Here is a 23,992-nt window from a genome sequence, read left to right on the forward strand (position 1 = left end):
TAAATGTATGTGGATTGGATACAAAGCCACACCAGCTTCACACTGGAAGAGAACTGGAGCTGGGCAGAGGGCTGCTCCACAGGCCCTCCCAGCCCCTGCGCATTCCAGAACCTACCTTACCACAAGACTGAAGCAAGCTAGCATGCGAAGGCTGCAGGCTGTTCTGAGAAGAACATCTTATTAACAAAATGAAAACAGCAGTAGGCGATCGTCTACCCAAGATCATGTGACCTTGAGGTTATTGGGTTTTCAGAGGATTGGGTGGGGAAGTGGGTTTGTTTGCGTCTCAGGAAATTTGCTCATGGATCCGTGCTTTCAATGAAAACAAGACGATCACGGTCAACATATCAGCTCCATCTTCTGGAGCAGAAGGCACCCGGCCTGCCAAAAGCCTCAGAACAGGCCCCGTGCTTCTCTTTCACAGCGTTGGTCAGTTTATTTTTTAAAATGTCTCCAGCGTGGCAGACCCTGCAGTGTCCCGCTGAAGTAATTAAGAGACAGAGCAAACACACGACATCAGGAATTTCATCCTTTCTCCTTCGAGTCTCTCTGTCCCTCAGGATTCTCCTCTTCTCTTCTTAGCTTTCTGGCTCAGCTCCTGCCAACATATGCCATGATGGAAACACTGGTTTCAACCATCCAGAATGGGGAGAGGCTCCAATTAGGCCCCTCCCCCAGACTCACCACCAAGCCCCACAGAAGTGTGGGGGTCTCAGAAGGAACTTCTAACTGCTGTGACATGAGACATTGGGCAGAAACCACATGGGATCCAGCACTGAGGGGGGACACCACGCAGGACATAAAACCGTGCCAACCTGCCCCAACTCTCCAATCGTGGTAATTCATTCGCTTTGTTTTGTTTGCTCGTTTTTCGTTGGTATTTTGTTTAGCTGTGATTTTTAAATAATTTTTTTTTTCAGGACAGACCATTACAAAGAAGATGAGTGATGATGGAGGCATGGAAAATTTACAAACTTTGCAGAGAGATTCTTGCAGGAGATTGCGTCTTATGGAACAGATGGATACCCATCTCTACGGAGACAGCATATATCCCTCTCTCTAGGTGTCCTCATCCAATGCATTGATGTGATTAACTAACTCTTGATTGCTGTACACATGGTGGGTGATTTAAATCAACAGCGTCGTTAGCATCTCTCCCAAAACATAAAATTAAAACAAAATGATAACTCTGGTTGGTTGATCAGTGTTGGGTTGGGATTGAAGGAGACAGCTCCAAAGGTTGGGGCAGCTTATTCGATCACCATGCAGTGCGGCAGGTGCTGGGAGAAATACTTGAACAGCTCAGGGGTGGCGCCAGGACAGTTGGTCAGCTCCAGCTCCTCCAGGTCTTGAAGTTGGACAAGGCCTGAGAGCCCAGTGGTGGTCAGCAGCGGGCAGCCTGAAACCAGAAGGTGGAAATGCCCAGTGAGCAAGAAGCTATGATGTACTACCATCTGGGGTAGACATGGAAGAGCTTAGCCATCCCTCTGCTTTGTGGGGTGGGGGTTGGATTGCTATCAGTCAAGCCCATCTCTAAATACCAGCTGCAAAAGGGAGAGCAATGCCATCAGGCTCCATCACCTGTCCCCTGCATGTCGGCCCTGTTAGGATCATTTGGGTGTATCCCACTAAATTAATTTTCTGCCATCACAGGGGCTTCGGGCAATGGTGAACCTCAGTCCTTCCTATTCTCTGACTTGGCACACAATAGTTCAGGCTCCTGAGGGCTCCAATGATTTGATCTAATGCTGGTTGCTGAGATTGGTGTGCAGGTGCTGGAGGGTGTTGGTGGACTGTGACAAGATGATCTGGTGGTCCCTTCTGGCCTTAAACTCTAGGGGTACGTCTACACTGCAAAAACCCCCCACGGCAATGAGTCTCAGAGCTTGGGTCAACGGACTCGGGCTTGCAGTGCTCGTGCTACGCAGCTAAAAATAGCAGTGTGGACATTTGGGCTCGTGATAGAGACTGGGCTTCAAGACCCTCCACCCTTGCTGGGTTTCAGACCCTACAGCCTGAATGTCTATACAGCTATTTTGAGCCCCATGGCGCAAATCCTGTGAGCCCAAGTCAGCTGACCCAGGTTCTGAGACTTGCTGCTGCAGGGTTTTTTTTGTTTTTTTTTAAATACAGTGTAGACATACCGCAAGACAGCAGAGATGTCTGTGGGGGGGAGACCGCCTGAGTCTCTGGGGCTGGGGAGGACTGCTGTAGCATGCTCTCCCATCTGCAGGTAGCAGGACCAACCCACCCAATTAGACCTTCTCAGCAGCATTGCATCCATCCACTACAGGACATAAGGCCTGGATCTGATCTCCTTTATGCTGGCATAACTCTGTGGACATTAATGGAGTCACTCCTGATTTACGCCACTGTAAGTAGCGCAGAGACCATTTGTCCCCAAGCCTCATTCAGAAAGCCAGTAAACTTAAAGTGACTAACAGGAAACCTTTTGTGCTATTTTCTTATTCAGTCATCAGGTTTTGAGCGATGCTCAAAAGTGCTGCTGCTGTTTTGATTCAGAGGGAAACATGTTTTTCTCTTCGCACAAACCAGCAGAGCAAGGAGTCAGGTGAGCCATGGAGTATGAATAGCTCTGTTGAGAGCATAACAATGGTTCCATGATCATACCTCGCAAATGCCTTTTTGACAAAGGCCAAATATACCATTATCTTACAACTGACCTGATCTCAATGGTTATTGTAAGTAATTTATGTCAGAAAAGCTGACTCATGAACATGAGATACAAGCAATTATTGTTATGCCAAAGAAACTGACCTGAGGTTGTTCCTAGCACTATTATCTCAGCATGAGTCTTTAACTTATGCTGTCCTCCGCATCTGGGTCCTGGGCATGTTGAGCAGTAGCTCTGTTAGCACAGCAGAGCAAATGAGGACATAAATCCAGTGAATGGGCTTGAGTGGCATAAACCATGAACAGATGGGAGGGCAGATCACTGCAGGGTGGTGTTGACACAAAATGTCACATTGATATGACACTCACTGGGGGGGGGGGGAGAAGATTGCATGAGGCTGCATTAGTGGGTTAGCACCAGGGGGATGGACTAGATGACCTCTTGGGGGCCCTGCTAGCCCTACTTTTCTAGGATTCTCCATTGACTTGTGGCCTATGAGAATTTTTAGAATCTATGGGGTCTGCTTTGACATGCTCATGCTCCTGATTGACACCAGTGTCAGAGTGAGGAGAATGAAGCTCAAGTTTCTCCATCAGGCTTTCCTTGGGAATGAAGGAAAGGTCATGTGATGGAGCAGGGCAAACACAATTAATTGACATTGGCACATCCATTCCAGTCAAACACTTTCACGCAACTCAGAACTCCTTTGAAGAAACAGGACTCCGATTCAAACTGCTTGGAAAGGTGGTGGTAAAAGTCATGCCTTGAAGCCTGAGGTGGGTAGCAAGAAATGAAACCCTCTGGCTCAGTCTCTGCCCTGTGTGGAGCTGTCATGAATTGTAGTGACTGGGAACTCTGCAGACCCTAGGGTGGAATTTGGCCCTGAAGGTCTGATTTTCAGAAGTGTTGAGCACTTCTTCACTTCAGTCTGACTTTTCAGAAGCTCAGCACTTCTGACAACCAGGCCCCATGAGTTCAGAAAGAACTTGGGAGTGCTGCTGTCCAGAGTGGGAGATGGGCTCTAGCTGGAGTACCCCAGGGAAAGACCAAACAGGCACTAGATAAAGTGAGTTGGGTGATAGCAATTGACACAGCCAGTGTGTGACAGCATGGAATGTCCGGGTGAAGGAAATCCTCCAGCTGTCTGGACTGGTTCCTTCACTGTCTCTCTTCCTCAACAGAGAAAGGAGGAGGACGGGTCTTCTCCTTGCCCCTCTGTTTTTTACAGGGGCTGACCTGCCTCCTGCATTTGCCTCTCACTGGCCAATTTTACCCTCCACAAAGGGTAATTCCAGGCTGGACGATCATCCTGTCAGCCCACCATTGTGCTATGGCCCAGCAACAGTCTCCCATGACATTCTAGTGGTGGTTCACGAGACTGTGACACGGCCAGGATTATCCCTTATGTCGTGGCCCTGTCCCCAAACTGAGGCTTCCCCTTCTCCAGAAACCAGTCTATCATCTCAAGAATAAACCAGTGTTTGGATCTCACCAGCAAGAGACAACAGGCGCAAACTTCTCATGCCCAGGAGATGCTTCAGGCCAAAGTCTTGCACCTAAAACAACAGAAGAGGGAGGAAGGGATCCTGGACTGTCAATACAGAACTAAAAGAATGAACTCTACTTTGCTTTTCACTAGCAGCTTCAACTGGAAGATCTCTAAAAACACACCAATACATTCAGCCTCACCTCTCCACTGGGATGTAGCTATCATTCCCCTTTGACTGAAGGGGGAAATTAGGCAGAAAGGTTGTATGTCTTGACCAAAGTCAGAGTGGAGACAGACCCCATATCCCCTGACTCCCAATTCACTGCTTTAATCAATAGACACCAATGCTCGCTACTTGCTAACTTACTGAGCATCTACCTGCAATGAGCCATTTTGCTCTGCATCAAATGCCATATATTCTACAGGCTCCACATGCATCCCCTGGAGATGTTTTGGGTAACTTTATCCATACTTAATAATAGTGCCCCAGGTAAGTCGCTACTATCATCACAATCATGTTACTTATCACTGATACGGCATTTTTCAATCCATTGATCTCAAAGCACAGTAGCTGAGGCAGCCATTGCAGAGAGAAATCAGAGGGGAAGATTTAATAGAGGAACCTTGTTCCAGTGTTAGTCGCTCCCTACTGGGGAGATGCGTTGAAGGAGAGCTAATCCTAGCAAGTGGCGTGGCTTGCATTGTCCTTTTCTGTTCACCTACCTGGCAGCACCAGCGGAGGTACAGGCTCCTAAGGGATGACATGGTGGATAAGTAACTGAGTCCAGTGTCTGTAATCCGCACACACCTGCGGACAGAAGCACAGTGTGTCAAGAAAAATGCCAGTAGGGAAGGAAGGCGGAATCCTAACATCTGCCCCAAACAATTCATACCTCCTGAACTGGCTCCTCTGTGTTACTAAGCAAGTGGGGCAGACAAATGGAACAGACACTCGCCACTAGCTTTCAAATACGCAGGCATCTGGTGGAGAACAGAAGTCCTCCCTGTGTTCTGATGCCTAGCTAACAGCAAGGCCTTCAGCCTCAGATATCCTCAATGTCTTGTGCTTCTTCCTCTTCCTTCACCTTCTGCACCTCCTACCCTCTGGTTCAAAGAATTAGAGGATTGGGAGAACTGGGGGGCTTAATGAGCCTTTTGCCTCTAAGATCACATCATCTGCAATACAGATCGTAGATGACTGTTTGGTGGCCCTGGGTAAAGCAAATCTCACACAGAGGTGTCCACATCACAAAAACTACCACTGCAATTGTAGGCTTCTTTGGCTGTTTCATAAGAGAAGCTCAGATGGGCTGGGCATAGAGCCTGAACTTCAAGCCCATGTCTAAGAGGTGATGTTCCCCGGGGTTAGCTGGACCAGTGATCTGATGGATCACTCCAATCCTTGACTCTGGGAGCCAGCCTTATCCTGCTGTGCTGTGAGAACCCCCACTCCTGAGCTGTTCATGCATAGCCTCTAGCATGTAAGCTGCTCCCAGCTATGTGAATGAGCACTTTTGGCCAGCCACTGCTTGGATTGTGCAACTGAATGACATTAGCCCATATCTTCGGTCCCAGACACAACCCTAAGAACCTCAGTCTTGCAGTGTCCAGTTATGCCCGCTGGATTCTGCAAGCTTATATGAGTTCATCGATTTAACAAATTGATATGTACCAGGCTTGTTATCCCAAGGGGAGTCTCTGACACACTTCAAGCCAAACACACTGCTTCAGGTAGAATAAACAAATAGATTTATTAGCTACAAAAGATTAGATTTTAAGTGATTATAAATCAAACACAACAAGTCAGATTTGGTCAAATGAAATAAAAGCAAAACCCAACAGCATGAGCATGATCTTAACACTTTCAGTGCCCTTACAAACTTAGATGCTTCTCACCACAGGCTGGCTGGCTGCTATTCAGCCAGGCTCTCCCCTTTGATCAGCGCTTCAGTCGCTTGGTGGTGGTGTCTGTAGATGGAGGTGGAAGAGAGAGCATGGCAAACATCTCTCTCTTTTATCATGTTCTTTCTTCCCTCTTGTCTTTGCCCCCCCCCCACCTTCAGACTCAGGTGAGCATTACCTCATCGTAGTCCCAAACTAACCAAAGGAAGGGGGTTTGACTCACTTGAGAGTCCAACAGATCCTTTGTTGCAGCCTAGGCCAGTGTCCTTTGTTCCTGTGAGGCTGGTCTGGGTTTGTCCCATACATGCCCTGATGAGGTATGAACTGCCCTTCTGCTCCTGGAGAGTTTTGCCTGGGCTTGTTTTAAGCCATGAGGACACATTTTCAGCCTCATAACTATATACACATTAAATTACAACCTATAACATTACTATAACAATGATGCTCAGTGCATCATGAGCCTTCCGAAGACACCCATCACAAACTTTGCATTGGATACCACACAATCATGTTATAAGGGTGAACATGGGGGTGCAAGGTGTTCCCCCAAGGTACAGAGTGCCACGGTGTCTACAGAGTGGTGACCAGGCAGTGTCCAGGGAAGCGCCTGAGCATGGATGCTTCTACCCAGATCCTGGTGTGGTTTTGCAGAGACTGTAACTTGCAATTTCCACTTACTGATATCCAGGCTGGGGGGACCATCCAATGTGAGAGGTGCCTGCTGGTGGAATCTCTCAGGCAGCAGGTGGGAGAGCTACAGTAGGAGGTGGCTAGGTTGAGGAGCATCCGAATCCACGAGCAATTCCTCGACAGTGTCCATGTGGAGACAGCTGAGGTAGCTGTCCCAGTACACAGGACTGCTGATACACCACTGGTGGAGGAGGAGATGGCTCAGGGTGGACACTGGCAGCTGGTTACTTCTGGCAGCAGGCAGCGCTCCACCCCTGCTCCGAACCCTCCTGCCGTGGTAATAGGTAACCGTTATGCTCTTCTTGATATAGGAAAGAAGGAATCACCCCCTACAGTAAAGGAGGATTAGCCTCGTACCCCTAAGGCTGGGAGGTCTGCTGCCACCACTGCGAATAGGAAACGTAGGGTAGTGGTGGTCGGAGACTCTCTGCTGAGGGGGACGGAGGCGCCCATCTGTCGCCCTGACATTTCATCTCGGGAGGTATGCTGCCTGCCGGGAGCCCGTATCCGAGACGTTACGGAGGCATTGTCGAGGATTATCCAGCCCTCTGACTGCTACCCCATGCTACTCATCCATGTGGGCACAAATGATACTGTGCGGTGTGACACTGAGCAGATCAAGAGTGACTACAGGGCTCTGGGAGTACGGGTGAAGGAGTTTGGAGCGCAGGTGGTATTCTCTTCGATTCTTCCTGTCAAAGGTAGGGGCCCGGGCAGAGACAGATGCATCATGGAGGTGAATGCCTGGCTGTGAAGATGGTGTCGCCAGGAGGGCTTTGGCTTCCTAGACCACGGGATGCTATTCGAGGAAGGACTGCTAGGCAGAGATGGCGTTCACCTTTCGAGGAGGGGAAAGACCTTATTTGGACACAGACTGGCTAACCTAGTGAGGAGGGCTTTAAACTAGGTTCGACGGGGACAGGTGAGCAAAGCCCACAGGTAAGTGGGGAACATGGAGACCTGGGAGATGGGTTGGAAACGAGAGGGAGTGTGGGCTATATTGGCAGAGAGAAAGGAGGGTCAGGACAAAACTGGGAGGAAAGATCAAACCAGTATCTTAGATGCCTATATACAAATGTGAGAAGTATGGGGAATAAGCAGGAAGAACTGGAAGTGCTAATAAATAAATACAACTATGACATTGTTGGCATCACTGAAACTTGGTGGGATAATACACATGATCGGAATGTTGGTGTGGATGGGTACAGCTTGCTCAGGAAGGATAGACAGGGGAAAAAGGGAGGAGGTGTTGCCTTATATATTAAAAATGTACACACTTGGACTGAGGTAGAGATGGACATAGGAGACGGAAGTGTTGAGAGTCTCTGGGTTAGGCTAAAAGGGGTAAAAAACAAGGGAGATGTCATGCTACGAGTCTACTACAGGCCACCTAACCAGGTGGAAGAGGTGGATGAGGGTTTTTTTAAGCAACTAACAAAATCATCCAAAGCCCAAGATTTGGTGGTGATGGGGGACTTCAACTATCCGGATATATGTTGGGAAAATAACACAGCGGGGCACAGACTATCCAACAAATTCTTGGACTGCATTGCAGACAACTTTTTATTTCAGAAAGTTGAAAAAGCTACTAGGGAGGAAGCTGTTCTAGACTTGATTATAACAAATAGGGAGGAACTCGTTGAGAATTTGAAAGTAGAAGGCAGCCTGGGTGAAAGTGATCATGAAATCATAGAGTTTGCAATTCTAAGGAAGGGTAGAAGAGAGAACAGCAAAATAGAGACAATGGATTTCAGGAAGGCAGATTTTGGTAAGCTCAGAGAGCTGATAGGTAAGGTCCCATGGGAATCAAGACTGAGGGGAAAAACAACTGAGGAGAGTTGGCAGTTTTTCAAAGGGACACTATTAAGGGCCCAAAAGCAAGCTATTCCGCTGGTTAGGAAAGATGGAAAATGTGGCAAAAGACCACTTTGGCTTAACCACGAGATCTTGCATGATCTAAAAAATAAAAAGGAGTCATATAAAAAATGGAAACTAGGACAGATTACAAAGGATGAATATAGGCAAACAACACAGGAATGCAGGGGCAAGATTAGAAAGGCAAAGGCACACAATGAGCTCAAACTAGCTACAGGAATAAAGGGAAACAAGAAGACTTTTTATCAATACATTAGAAGCAAGAGGAAGACCAAAGACAGGGTAGGCCCACTGCTTAGTGAAGAGGGAGAAACAGTATCAGGAAACTTGGAAATGGCAGAGATGCTTAATGACTTCTTTGTTTCTGTCTTCACCGAGAAGTCTGAAGGAATGCCTAACATAGTGAATGCTAATGGGAAGGGGGTAGGTTTAGCAGATAAAATAAAAAAAGAACAAGTTAAAAATCACTTAGAAAAGTTAGATGCCTGCAAGTCACCAGGGCCTGATGAAATGCATCCTAGAATACTCAAGGAGCTAATAGAGGAAGTATCTGAGCCTCTAGCTATTATCTTTGGAAAATCATGGGAGACGGGAGAGATTCCAGAAGACTGGAAGAGGGCAAATATAGTGCCCATCTATAAAAAGGGAAATAAAAACAACCCAGGAAACTACAGACCAGTTAGTTTAACTTCTGTGCCAGGGAAGATAATGGAGCAAGTAATTAAGGAAATCATCTGCAAACACTTGGAAGGTGGTAAGGTGATAGGGAACAGCCAGCATGGATTTGTGAAGAACAAATCATGTCAAACCAATCTGATAGCTTTCTTTGATAGGATAACGAGCCTTGTGGATAAGGGTGAAGCTGTGGATGTGGTATACCTAGACTTTAGTAAGGCATTTGATATGGTCTCGCATGATATTCTTATCGATAAACTAGGCAAATACAATTTAGATGGGGCTACTATAAGGTGGGTGCATAATTGGCTGGATAACCGTACTCAGAGAGTTGTTATTAATGGTTCCCAAACCTGCTGGAAAGGCATAATGAGTGGGGTACCGCAGGGGTCTGTTTTGGGACCGGCTCTGTTCAATATCTTCATCAACGACTTAGATATTGCCATAGAAAGTATGCTTATTAAGTTTGCGGATGATACCAAACTGGGAGGGATTGCAACTGCTTTGGAGGACAGGGTCATAATTCAAAATGATCTGGACAAATTGGAGAAATGGTCTGAGTTAAACAGGATGAAGTTTAACAAAGACAAATGCAAAGTGCTCCACTTAGGAAGAAAAAATCAGTTTCATACATACAGAATGGGAAGAGACTGTCTAGGAAGGAGTACGGCAGAAAGGGATCTAGGGGTTATAGTGGACCACAAGCTAAATATGAGTCAACAGTGTGATGCTGTTGCAAAAAAAGCAAACATGATTCTGGGATGTATTAACAGGTGTGTTGTGAGCAAGACACGAGAAGTCATTCTTCCGCTCTACTCTGCTCTGGTTAGGCCTCAGCTGGAGTATTGTATCCAGTTCTGGGCACCGCATTTTAAAAAAAGATGTGGAGAAATTGGAAAGGGTCCAGAGAAGAGCAACAATAATGATTAAAGGTCTTGAAAACATGACCTATGAAGGAAGGCTGAAAGAATTGGGTTTGTTTAGTTTGGAAAAGAGAAGACTGAGAGGGGACATGATAGCAGTTTTCAGGTATTTAAAAGGGTGTCATAAGGAGGAGGGAGAAAACTTGTTCACCTTAGCCCCTAAGGATAGAACCAGAAGCAATGGGTTTAAACTGCAGCAAGGGAGGTCTAGGTTGGACATTAGGAAAAAGTTCCTAACTGTCAGGGTGGTTAAACACTGGAATAAATTGCCTAGGGAGGTTGTGGAATCTCCATCTCTGGAGATATTTAAGAGTAGGTTAGATAAATGTCTATCAGGGATGGTCTAGACAGTATTTGGTCCTGCCATGTGGGCAGGGGACTGGACTCGATGACCTCTCGAGGTCCCTTCCAATCCTAGAATCTATGAATCTATGAATCAATATACTGATGAGAACCTTGTTGTCTGAGGTGGAGTGGAATCAGGTTATAGCCAAGGCTAGGGAAGAGGCACAGAAAAGGCATAATGAGGACAGAAAAGGCAAGCCCCCTGCCTGAGTTTGCTGTTCCCATAGCGGACCCCTGGTGGAATCCAAATGAGGAGAGGGATTTGAGAATGCTTAACTCCTATAAGGAACTGCTTATGTTTGGCCTCCAGCATTCAGCTGTCAGACATAACAATTGGGCAAAGCCTTATCAGTTAATCCAGGAATCAAAAGAGAGTCCAGTGGCTTTCCTGCAGCGTATTTGGGATACCATCAGGCAAACTACTAATGCAGACCCAGATGATCAGGCAACTGAGGCAATTATAAAGGGTATCTTTACCAGCCGTGCGGCCCCTGATATTAAAAGGAAACTGCAGAAAAAGGAGGATTTAATGGGAATGTCTGTGGCTCAGATCTTGGAGACTGCAAATAGGGCTTATATCCTTAGAGAGGGAGAAGGAAAAAGAACAGAAAGAGTTAACTGGAAAATATAGCTAGCAAGCTCAGTCATGCTGGCCCAATCCAAGGACATTGTTCACAGCTAAGACTTGGCTGACAACCAAGAAAGGGGGGCCTGAATGTGCCCAAGCAACTATGAGATCTGCAAAATACTGCCAGGCATAATGAGGACAACAGAAGGGTTAAAAAGCAGCTTTGCTGGACAGTATTGGCCCAGGGATTTAAAAATTCCCCCACTCTGTTCGGCCAGGCTTTGGCCAGAGACTTGGAGGAGTGGGACAATGAAGACAAAGCCCTGCTCATGCAATATGTAGACGATTTGCTAATTGCTGCTGTGGGTCTAATCCCTTGTCTCAAAGCTACTGTGAGTCTCCTGAACTTTGTTGGACTCCGAGGATACAGGGTAGCTCGAAGCAAAGCTCAAATTGCACTCTCTGAAGTACAGTATCTGGGATTTCACATCAGGCAGGGAGAGAGACGGCTCTCAAATGACAGAAAGGAAGCTATCTGCCAAGTTCCTATCCCTAGCAACCGTAAACGGCTCAGAGCATTTTGGGGCATGGCAGGTTTTTGCAGAATATGGATCCCAGAGTATGGACTGTGGGTTAAACCTCTGTATGAATGTGTTAAGGGAATGGATCATGACCCCTTTCACTGGTCCCCAGAAGCAGACAGGGCATTTAAAATCTTGAAAAGGAAGTTGATGGATGCCCCAGCCCTGGGTCTGCCAGATCTTTCTAAGCTGTTCCAACTGTATGTGCATGAAAGGAAAGGGATAGCCCTGGGAGTGCTTACTCAGTTATTAGGTGCCTGGAAACGTCCCTTGGCATATTTTTCTAAACAACTGGATCAAGTTGCAAAGGGGTGGCCAGCATGCTTGAGGGCGGTCGCAGCCACTGCCCTAGTGCTTGGGGAAGCTGAAAAACTGACACTGGGAGGAACTGTGCAAGTGTATATTCCCCATATGGTCCAAGCCCTGCTGGATACTAAGGGTGGTCTCTGGCTCACACAGGCTCGGGTTGCTCGGTAACAGGCAAAACTGTTAGAGAATCCTGACAGGTTTCAGAGTAGCAGCCGTGTTAGTCTGTATCCGCAAAAAGAAGAACAGGAGTACTTGTGGCACCTTAGAGACTAACAAATTTATTAGAGCATAAGCTTTCGTGGACTACAGCCCACTTCTTCGGAAGTGCATCAAACCACACACGCAGGCAGAGAAGTTCTTACCCAGCTTATGAATAAATATTTTCTAACCTCTGGACTTAAACCCCTAGCATCACAGGTACAGGCTGAATGTTTAATCTGCCAAAAGAACAACCCTCGACCAGGAGTAGCAGTGTTGCCAGCCACTCTGGAACCTACCCCAGGCCCAGGATTGGTGTGGCAAATAGACTTTACTGAGTTTCCCAGGACCCAAGGGTACAGGTACCTCCTCGTCTTGGTGGATCGATTCAGTGGATGGCCTGAAGCCTTCCCATGTCGTAACAACACTGCCAAAACGGTGGCTCTTAAGTTTGTCAAGGAGATCATTCCTTGCTTCAGACTCCCCCAGTGGATGGAATCTGATAACGGAACACACTTCACATCACAAGTTGTTCAAAAGATATCAAGTGCTTTGCAAATCCCCTGGAAGTTCCACACACCATGGCGACTACAAGCCAGTGGAGTAGTGGAACGCACAAATCAGACACTCAAGTGACACCTCTCAAAGGTCTGTCAGGAGGCGTCTCTTAAGTGGCCTGATGCTTTGCCCCTTGTTTTACTTCGCATTCGTGCTCTCCCCAAGGGCAGGTTAGGGCTTAGTCCCATTGAGATTATGTTTGGAAGGGCATGGCCTCTGAATGATACACCGGTTCTGACAGGAGAGTGGGAAATGGGGTGTGGTTTTTTTGTCTCAGTACATGTGCTCTTTGTCTGCTGTTCTTTCTTCTCTTCACAGATACATCAAAGATTCACAGCCTCTTCTGCTGGATGCCCCTGTCCACTCCCTTCAACCTGGTGATTCCGTTCTCGTTCGGACCTGGAAGGACGAACCTCTCCAAGAGAAGTGGAAGGGACCCCACACCGTCCTGCTAGTTTCCCACACGGCAGCAAAGGTCGAAGGACACAAGAACTGGATTCATCACTCTCGACTGAAAGCAGTACCCACTCCTGAACAGTGGACTGTCCAGCCTGCAGAGAAGACTGCCAGCGACGATTTGGGACTTAAGCTGTTATTCAAAAGACAGTAAGGGTCACTGGGAATGCCTGGTGATCTCTCTGAACAGCCACAGCACACTCCCCGCGAGAACCCTGAGCATTGGTTCTATCTATTCACAGTAGGCCGACCTAGCCTATGGTCCTGGTCCTTTTATTTTTTGATTTGTTTGGTGTCAATAATTCTTATCTTCTGGGTATTTGGGTTGTTGTAATTACAATATGGGTTTAGGTTTAGGTTTAGGGTCTCTCACAACATTCCTTTTTGTCACAGGAGCAATCCTTCTGTTACCTACTGTTTCACCCACATCGCATGCAGGATGGGGAGCCATCCCTGCAGATATGGCTACCAATACCTATGAGGCCCTGAAAATTGCCTTTGCCCATGAGTTTAATCTCTCCCACTGTTGGATATGTGCCCAAACTCCCCACCATTTGGCTGGATTGCCCTGGACAGTAGTTCCCCAAAATTGGTCAGACTATTGTCAAAGGTGGATGGTTACCAGCAGTAGCACCTCTGATAATTTAAGTTTGTGATCTAACTGTACTGCGGAAGCTCCTTATGGCCTACACAATGGCTCTTGGAATTCCCACTATAGTAGCACTCTTAAGCCCCAGCCTATTCGTTTACGCTCTCCACCCACTGGTTTCATTTGTTATCAGCAAGCCAGTACAAGTAATCATGCCTGGTTTGCAGGCATTAGTACATGTAGATTTTATATTGGCCCTGGTATAAGTCTCACTGTTCCTTTACTAAATGCCACCAGTTGGCAAACCGGCGCTGCATTCTTTGCCCTTTCCTCACAAGCCACCCTACGGGACCTACAAGGTAACAATGGAAAGGCTAGTTATGGTGAAGCATTCTGGATTTGTGGTAATAGTGCCTATAAATGGCTTCCTCATGGTTGGCATGGTAGCTGTTACAAAGGCTATCTCGCTCCTCCCCTCCGTGTTCTCACCCAGGCTCCCTCAGGTCGCCCTAGGTACTATTGGTCCTTGAGAGCTACCATTGAGCCCATCGGAGAAGGAGACAGGTTTGGGATGATATTTCTCCCTACTTATTGGGTGGGACGGCTAACCCAACTCTACAGGAGACTTTCTAAATTTCTCACTCAGTTTGCCAATGATACCCTGGCCATAGAGAAAAGCATTAGTTCTGAGCTGTACCAGCTTCAACTGCTGGCTTTGCAAAAGCGCTAGGCCCTAGATTATGTGTTAGCCTCATGGGGCGGGGTCTGTGCTCTGATTGGAGAAGAATGTTGTACCTATGTCCCAGAGTTTTCACAGGATATTAACAAGCATATCTTGTCAGCCGAACAGGCCTTGAACCAGTGGAAGGCCCAGGAAGGGGAACCCACTATTTTTGATTCCCTTTGGGGTTGGTTACCTAGTCTAGGAGGACTAGGGGGAGGCATTGTTTGCATCTTGCTCACAGGTGTTGTGGTACGTTTTGTCCTTTTCCTTTTGTTCACTTGCTGTAAAATGCTCATACGTAAGATTTGTACCTCCCATTCCCCAGAAGTTCCTTTATATTCTCTCATTGATGATCCCAGTTGCATGGAGCTTAATCGCATTTTGTCTTTAGAGTATGAGAAAACTCTGCCAAAGGTTTGTTGAGTGTTCTCAAAGGAGGGATTGTTGGTGTCACTAGGCATAGCTACCAGGTAACTCGGGGGGGGCGGGGGCGATGGAAGGCCATAAGTGCCGATGAAACTCCCTTGCTCTGGGTCTAAGTGAGCCACAGTAACTCCATTTTGTGAACTTTCACCTACTTCCATGCTAACTGCTTACATGCTGTAGCAGAAAATGTGATGGTCAGCTTTTCTAGCAGACAGCTGCAGTTTCGCTCATACTAGCAAATGTAGTGATAAGATGGCGGAGAAAGAAGGGGGGAAGACTGCGTGCGCACAGGCCTTGCAAGGCCAAAGATAAGCAGGCGAACAGGAAACTTTTCTAACAAGCCACAATGTGTACCTGCTGTAACTGCTCGGGACGGGAGGGGAGAGGGAAGAGTAACAGAACAAAGCTTACACACAAACATCTTGGAATATAAAAGGGGAAACTTGCTTGTATGTGCTGTGCTTGATTTGAGACATGCCTGTCTCCCTGCACCACTTTCTCAAATAAACTTTGTTTGTTTCTCCACCCCTGGTGTGTCTATTGGTGCGGCGCACACCGGGCAACAAACCTGTTGCCCCCTTGGGGCCCATCTGGGCCGGCAACAATAGGATTTTAAAAATTGTAAATTTTATAATTTCAGCTATTTAAATCTGAAATTTCATGGTGTTGTAATTGTAGGGATCCTGACCCAAAAAGGAATAGTGTGTGTGTGTGTGTGTGTGTGTGTGTGTGTGTGTGTGTGTGTGTGTGAGAGAGAGAGAAGGTCGCAAGGCTATTGTAGTGGGATAGTGGTACTGCTATCCTTACTTCTGCGCTGCTGCTGGTGGTGCTGCCTTCAGAGCTGGGTAGCTGGAGAGTGGTGGCTGCTGGCAGATGCCCAGCTCTGAAGGCAGAGCAGTACAGAAGAATGGCATGGTATGGTATTGCCACCCTTGTGTGCTGCTGATGGCGCACTGCCTTCAGAGCTGGGCATCTGGCCAATAGCTGCCGCTCTCCAGCAGCCCAGCTCTGAAGGCAAGCACAGAAGTAAGGGGGGCAATACCACAATCCCCCTAAAATAACCTTGTGATTCCCCCGGCAACTTACTTTTGGGTCAGGACCCCCAATTTGAGAAACACTGGTCTCCCCCCATGAAATCTGTATAGTATAGGGTAAAGGCACACCAGATTTCACGGGGGGAGACCAGCTTTCACAGTCTGTGATGCATTTTTCACAGTCATTAATTTCATAGGGCCCTACTCATGGTGCTCTGGGTGGGAAAGGAGCACAGTAGCATTTCTGACCAAAGCTGTATGATATTCTGTACCTCGGGGGAACATCCAGCACCCCCATGTTCATCCTTATAATATGATTGTGTGGTATCTAATGCAAAGTTTGTCATGTCGGGTGTCTTCAGAAGGCTCATGACGTACTGAGCATTGTTATTATAGTAATGTTATAGGTTATAATTTCATGTAAATAGTAATGAGGCTGAAAATGTGTCCTCACAGCTTAAAGCAAGCCAGGTAAAAACTCTCCAGGAGCAGTTCACACTTCATCAGGGCATGTATGGGACAAACCCAGCCCAGCCTCACAGAACAAAGGACACTGGCCTAGGCAACAAAAAAGGATCTGTTGGACTCTTGAGTGAGTCACCCCCCTTCCTTTGTGAGGTTGGGACTACGATGAGGTAATGCTCACCTGACTTTGAAGGGGTGGGGGGAGCAAAGCCAAGAGGGAAGAAAGGACATGATAAAAGGGAGAGATGTTTGCCATGCTCTCTTCCACCTCCATCTACAGGTACCACACCAAGAGACTGAAGCGCTGATCAAAGGGGAGAACCTGGCTGAAGAGCAACCAGCCAGCCTGTAGTGAGAAGCGTCTAAGTTTGTAAGGGCACTGAAAGTGTTAAGATCAGCTTAGAATGCATTTTGCTTTTATTTCATTAGACCAAATTCAACTTACAAACACTTAATCTAAGTATAACAAGTCAGTCTTTGTAGTTAATAAATCTGTTTGTTTGTTCTACCTGAAGCAGTGTGTTTGGTTTGAAGCATGTCAGACTCCCCTTGGGATAACAAGCCTGGTACATATTAATTTGTCAAATTGATGACCTCATAAGCTTGCATTGTGAAGCGGGCATAACTGGACACTGCAAGACAGAGGTTCCTAGGGTTAAAAGCAACAAAGAGTCCTGTGGCACCTTATAGACTAACAGATGTATTGGAACATAAGCTTTCGTGAGTGAATACCCACTTCATCAGACGCATGTAATGGAAATTTCCAGAGGCAGGTATAAATATGCAGGCAAGAATCAGTCTAGAGATAACGAGGTTAGTTCAATCAGGGAGCGGGAGGCCCTCTTCTAGCAGTTGAGGTGTGAACACCAAGGGAGGAGAAACTGCTTTTGTAATTGGCTAGCCATTCACAGTCTGTTTAATCCTGAGCTGATGGTATCAAATTTGCAAATGAACTGAAGCTCAGCAGTTTCTCTTCGAAGTCTGGTCCTGAAGTATTTTTGCTGTAGGATGGCTACCTTTAAATCTATTGTATGGCAAGGGAGGTTGAAGTGTTCTCTTACAGGTTTTTGTAAATTGCCATTCCTAATATCTGACTTGTGTCCAGATATCCTTTTACTTAGGGACTGTCCAGTTTGGCCAATGTACATAGCAGAGGGGCATTGCTGGCACATGATGGCGTATATTACATTGGTGGACGTGCAGGTGAATGAACCGGTGATGCTGTAGCTGATCTGGTTAAGTCCTGTGATGGTGTTGCTGGTGTAGATATGTGGGCAGAGTTGGCATCGAGGTTTGTTGCATGGTTTGGTTCCTGATTTAGAGTTACTATGGTGAGGTGTGTGGTTGCTAGTGAGAATATGCTTAAGGTTGGTGGGTTGTCTGTGGGCAAGGACTGGCCTGCCTCCCAAGTCTGTGAAAGCGAGGGATCATTGTCCAGGATGGGTTGTAGATCACTGATGATGCGTTGGAGAGGTTTAAGCTAAGGACTGTAGGCGATGGCCAGTGGAGTTCTGTTGGTTTCTTTCTTGGGCTTGTCTTGCACCAGGAGGCTTCTAGGTACATGTCTGGCTCTGTTGATTGGTTTCCTTATTTCCTCATGCAGGTATCGTAGTTTTGAGAATGCTTGGTGAAGAACTTGTAGGTGTTGGTCTCTGTCTGAGGGGTTGGAGCAAATGCGGTTGTACCTCAGCACTTGGCTGTAGATGATGGATTGTGTGGTGTGTCCGGGATGTAAACTGGAGGCATGAAGGTAGGCATAGCAGTCGGTGGGTTTTCAGTATAGGGTGGTGTTAACGTGACCGTCACTTATTTGTACCGTGGTGTCTAGGAAGTGGACTTCCCATGTAGATTGGTCCAGGCTGAGGTTAATGGTGGGGTGGAAGCTGTTGAAATTGTGGTGGAATTCTTGTGGGGCCATCCGGGTGCCCATAGCAGTGCTACTGGTCTGGAGGTATATATTGTTACCAAATTTGAAATAATTTGGTGTGACGATAAAGTCACAGAGCTCAGCAACCAGTTATGCTGTGTCATCATCAGAGGTACTGTTCCTGACAGCTTGTATTCCATCTGTGTGTGGGATGTTTGTGTAGAGAGCCTCCACATCCATGGTGGCTAGGATGGTATTTTCTGGAAGATCACCAATGCATTGTAGTTTTCTCAGGAAATCAGTGGCGTCACGGAGATAGCTAGGAGTGCTGGTGGCATAGGGTCTGAGTAGAGAGTCCACATAACCGGATAGTCCTTCAGTGAGAGTGCCAATTCCAGAGATGATGGGGTGTCCAGGATTTCCAGGTTTGTGGATCTTGGATAGTAGATAGAATAACACTGGTTGGGACTCTAAGGGTATGTTGATTTGTTCCTGTGTTAGTGTAGGGAATATCCTCAGTAGATAGTGCAGTTTCTTAGTGGGATCTGAGGAAAGTGGCCTATAGAATTTGGTATTGGAGAGTTGTCAGGCAGCCTCCTTTTGGTAGTCAGACCTGTTCAACAGCACCTCCTTTATCATCCTCTTTGATTATAATGTCAGGGTTGTTTCTGAGGCTGTGAATGGCATTGCGTTCTGCACAACTTAGGTTATGAGGCAAGAGATGTTGTTTTTCCACAATTTCTGCCTGTGCACGCCGGCGGAAGCTTTCTATGTATAGGTCCAGACTGTCATTTCGACCCTCAGGAGGAGTCCACGTGGAGTTCTTCTTCTTGTGTTGTTGGTGGGAGGGTATCTGTGTATCAGTGCACTATTCAGTGTTATCTTGAAAGTATTCTTTGAGTCAGAGATGGCGAAAGTAGGCTTCCAGATCACCGCAGAACTGTATCATGTTCGTGGGGGTGGTGGGGCAAAAAGAGTCCCTGAGATAGGACAGACTCTTCTGCCAGGTTGAGTGTGTAGCTGGATAAATTGACGATATTGCTGGGTGAGTTAGGGGTACCACTGTTGTGGCCCCATGTGACAGGTAGGGTTTTAGACAGCTTACGGTCCTTTTTCCTTTGTAGAGAGGTGAAGTGTGTAATGTAGATCTCCTGTCTTATTTTAAGAAAGTCCGTTTGTGTGGAAGGTTGGTTATTTATGAAAGTCTCCAGGTTGAAGAGCTCTTTTTTGATGTTTTCCTGTTTGCTGTATAGGATGCTGATCAGGTGGTTCCTCAGTTTCTTTGCTAGTGTATGACATAATCTCTCACTGTGGTCTGTGCAGTACGTAGATAGCAATGGATTTCCTAGGGTTGTGTCTGGGACCAGAGATATTGGCTAGTGTCATTCGATTGCACAATCCAAGGAGCAGCTTACATGCCACAGGCTGTGCGTGAACAGCCCAGGAGCAGGGGTTCTCACAGCAGAGCAGGGTAAGGCTGGCTCCCAGAGTCAAGGATTGGAGTGACCTAGCAGATCTCTGGTCCAGACAACACCAGAGGGGAACGTCACAGTGGCACAGCGAGCAGGGTGTATGTGCAGCTTGTTACTCCAAGTGGAGTTCACACTTTAAGCACTGATATTTGTGATTTTAAGTGAGTCTGAAGTGCAGTGTCTAAGAACAGTTAGGAGGAGGTCATTATCCGTGTAATTCCACTGATCACCTGAGGAATAACTTCCCTGTGCTAGGAGGAAGCAGGCAACCAATAACTCATGTTAGTTCTGCTGTCCTCAACATAGGTTTCAATTGCTTGGGGGGTTTCTATCCTATTGGTTTTGTGAGATTAGTCTCTGCAGAACCAGACAAGGAGCATGTTAAGGTTGTTGAAATTAATGGCAGGAGTACTTTGGGCAGAGGGATACAGGGGCCCAGATCTCTCTGGTTAAGCAGCGTGTGGTCCCAAAGACCAGTATGCTACCTGGCCAAATGGCAGAGATTGTGGGGGTGGGCAAAAGCAGATTCCTCATACCACTAGTTAAAATCCATGTGGTGTGGATGAGAATGAGAGAGTCTCCTTGGTTCTTCTGCAGCAGGGAGAAGACACGTGCTTCCAGGTGGGAGGGTGGTTGAGACCAACTCCTGCACTGCAGCTGGAGGCAACACCACATCAGGAAGGGATGGGGGTGTAATGCCTGCCAGGGAGAGAACTGTCCAGGTTGTTAGCTGCCAGCAGGTCACAGCTGAACCAGAGGCAAAACTGGCTCTAGGGAGCATAGAACAATGTGTCCCAGAGGAGAGCCCAGAGAAGGGGCAGGGGATCTCAGAAACCACTTAGGTGAGTGAGGATTCCTGTGACTCCAACACAGGGAAGCAGGGTGCTTCCAAGTATGCAAGGGGATGAGACTAGCTCCTTTCCAACAGGAGGCAACATGCCCTCTGGTGCAGGTGTTGTCAGTGATTAAGGAAACTGTCCCAGTTGTTAGCTTGCAACGTTTTGCAGATGAACAAGAGACAGAAAACTTACTAGGGAGCACAGAGAAATGTGTCTTAGGAGGGGGCCCAGAGGGGGAAACTGGGGAAGGAATAGTGGGGTTACAGGAATGTCTCCTCATTAGTCACTTGGCGCAGGATGCCCAGGGCACTAGGAGCTGGATTTTCTGCATATGTACAGTCCTGGGGTTGGGAGACGGCTCCCCAAAGGGCCAGCCAATGTGCAGGATCCCTCTGAACACCTATCTTGCCAGACCCTAAGGCACCAAAATTCCAGAAACAGGATTACATTAAGAGCCCAAACAGAGAGGAACACTGGAGGGAAGGAAAAGGCAGTGACTGATGACATGGGAGAGAGTCAAAGGACACCATGAATAATGAACAAACTAACCTCAAACTACACTATCTGAACAGAGGACATGGTGCCAAAGATACTTGTAAACACCCATCTGTGATAAAATTTTTGGTATTAATGTTAAGTTTTGGGATAAGAATTTTGTTACTGATGTTAAACCTTACGTTAATGCTACTTTTCAATTAATACCTGGAAACAGGTTTAAAGCTTATCACAGCAGAGAACCCATAAAAAAACCTGGTTTGCTGTGTGTGAATGGGGAAAGAGGCATACCGCCTCATGGCCTTAATGGCTGGATGCCTAAAGAACTGTAACACAAACTGCCTTTGAGACAGTTGACTGCAAGAGGGTTAATCACTGACTACGGGGAGGGGGGGAGGTGTGATGTTCTGACCTCAGGGGGAACACCCAGCACCCCCATGTTCATCCTTATAATATGACTGTGTGGTATCCAATGCAAAGTTTGTCATGTTGGGTGTCTTTGGAAGGCTAATGATGCACTGAGATATAGTAATGTTATAAGTTGTAATTTCATGTATATATTTGAGGCTGAAAATGTGTCCTCATGGCTTAAAGCAAGCCCAGGCAAAACTCTCTAGAAGCAGAGGGGCAGTTCACACCTCATCATGGCATGTAAGGGACAAACCCAGCCCAGCCTCACAGGAACAAAGGACAGTGGCCTAGGCAACAAAAAAGGATCTGTTGGACTCTCAAGTGAGTCACCCCCCTTCCTTTGGTCAGTTTGGGACTACTATGAGAATGCTCACCTGACTCTGAAGGGGGGGCAAAGCCAAGAGGGAAGAAAGTACATGATACAAGGGAGAGACGTTTGTTATGGTCTTCCTCTCTCTTCCACCTCCATCTACAGACACCACACCAAGTGACTGAAGTGCTGATCAAAGGAGAGAGCCTGGCTGAAGAGCAACCAGCCAGCCTGTGGTGAGAAGCATCTAAGTTTGTAAGGGCACTGAAAGTGTTAAGATCAGCTTAGAATGTGTTTTGCTTTTATTTCATTTGACCAAATCCGACTTGTTATGCTTGGACTTATAATCACTTAAAAGCTATCTTTGTAGTTCATGTTTGTTTATTCTACCTGAAGCAGTGTGTTTGATTTGAAGCATCTCAGACACCCTTTGGAATAACAAGTCTGGTACATACCAATTTCTTTGTCTCTGGTCCCAGACACAACCCTGGGAACCTCAGTCTTGCAGTGTCCAGTTATGCCTGCTAAACACTGCAAGCTTAAACGAAGCTTGCAGTGTTTAGCAGGCATAACTGGACACTGCAAGACTGAGTTTCCCAGGGCTGTGTCTGGGACCAGAGATATTGGCTAGTGTCATTCAATTGCACAATCCAAGGAGCAGTTACATGCCAGAGGCTGTGCATGAACAGCCCAGGAGTGGAGGGGTTCTCACAGCAGAGCAGGGTAAGGCTGGCTCCCAGCAGGGAGGGAACAGTGAGCAATGCTAGTTGTACTCCCAGCTGCTCCTGTCTCAGCTCACCACACTAGGGGTTATCGAAGATCCCACATACCCCTCCCTGGATGGCTCCTGCAGAGAGTTTAGTTACCCACCTACCTGTCAAGCACGAGCTCCTCCAGTTTATGCAGGTCACAGGCGATATACTCCAGGGCCATGTCAGTGATCCGAGGGCACCATGACAGGTCCAAGCTCCTTAGCTTCCGCAGGTTCTCAGCCACGAGCTCCACCCCATCATCAGTCACCTTGGAACAGCCAGAGAGACTCAGCACACTCAGGTTGGGCAGGCTGTGCACCATGTTGACCACCCCATGGTTGGTGATCTCCCAACAGGAGCTGAGGCGCAGGGTGTGGGTGGTGTAGCCCTGCTTGGCAGTGAAGTAGGCCAAGGCTGTGTCCGTCACATGGTAGGCCTGCAGATTGAGCTCAGTCAGGTTGGGCAGCAGCTGGGAGATGGCGGCGATGGCATCGTCAGCCACATTGATGCAGTCGCTGATGCTCAAGGAAGTGATGCGAGCGTTCAGGCTTGACCACAGGCCGGCTTCTGTGAAGTCATTGCAGCCAGAGAGCTCCAGGCGCACCACGCCCTGCATCTGCTCCAGCATCACCTGCCAAGAGACATGCTGTCAAGCCCATGGGCACTGGGCAAGCCTTCTGCCACACTTCATAGATTCATGGAGTTTAAGGCCAGAGGGACCATTACATCATCTAGCCTAACCTCCTGTACTTCACAGGTCACTACATTCTACCCATGTGTTGAGAACAATAACTGGGGTTAGACTAAAGCTTTTCAGTTCTCAGGAGACTAAACTACTGTGTGCCACAGGTTCACCAGTGCCCAAGGCCCCAGTAAAGGCAGGGAACTGATTAGGTGTGATATGCCTGGATGATCCTAGAAAGCAACATGTCCCACGCTGCAGAGGAAGGTGATAACCCCCAAGGTCCCTGCCAGTCAGACCTGGGGGAAAATTCATTCCTGACCCCAACCCTGAGAATGTGAGTGAGATACACCAGCCAGCCTCTAAGAGAGACAATTTTCTGTACCACCTCAGAGCACCCTTCCAAGCCACATGGCTGTCCCATCTCCGGCTGTGGCCAATCCCTGCTGCTTCAGAGGAAGGAAAAAAAACAAACAAACACCTCCCCCAAACCCAGAACACACCTGGCCAATTGTTCATCAAGCTACAGATCCTTTCTCAGAGCTGCAGGTGACTGGCTGAAGGCTTCAAGTATGAGATTTCTTCTGAGTGGCCTCTGAATCTCAGTTATAGGCTGCAATGTGAAGATGTCTCCCTAGCTTCTCTTTGGTTAGTCTCCAGCCCACCTTCTTCCCTCCCGCCACCCTTCCATGCTCAATTCCTGCGTCACCTGCTGTTTGGCC

At 47.4% G+C, this 23,992-nt stretch overlaps 1 protein-coding gene across 1 annotated transcript in view; it reads right to left on the minus strand.

Annotated features, from left to right (window-relative positions):
• Positions 1-578: 578 nt before the first annotated feature.
• Positions 579-23,992, minus strand: part of FBXL16 (F-box and leucine rich repeat protein 16) — a 78,687-nt gene continuing 55,273 nt past the window's right edge. Inside the window, exons 3-6 of the mRNA XM_008166836.3 lie at positions 22,711-23,219; positions 4,848-4,932; positions 4,128-4,191; positions 579-1,399 (exon numbers count right to left, since the gene is read on the minus strand). Coding sequence (XP_008165058.1) covers positions 1,251-1,399; positions 4,128-4,191; positions 4,848-4,932; positions 22,711-23,219 — 807 coding nt within the window. The 3' untranslated portion in view covers positions 579-1,250. The remainder of the gene's footprint in view (positions 1,400-4,127; positions 4,192-4,847; positions 4,933-22,710; positions 23,220-23,992) is intronic.

Source organism: Chrysemys picta, chromosome 10, assembly GCF_011386835.1.
Source record: "Chrysemys picta bellii isolate R12L10 chromosome 10, ASM1138683v2, whole genome shotgun sequence".
Taxonomy (NCBI): Eukaryota; Metazoa; Chordata; order Testudines; family Emydidae; genus Chrysemys; species Chrysemys picta.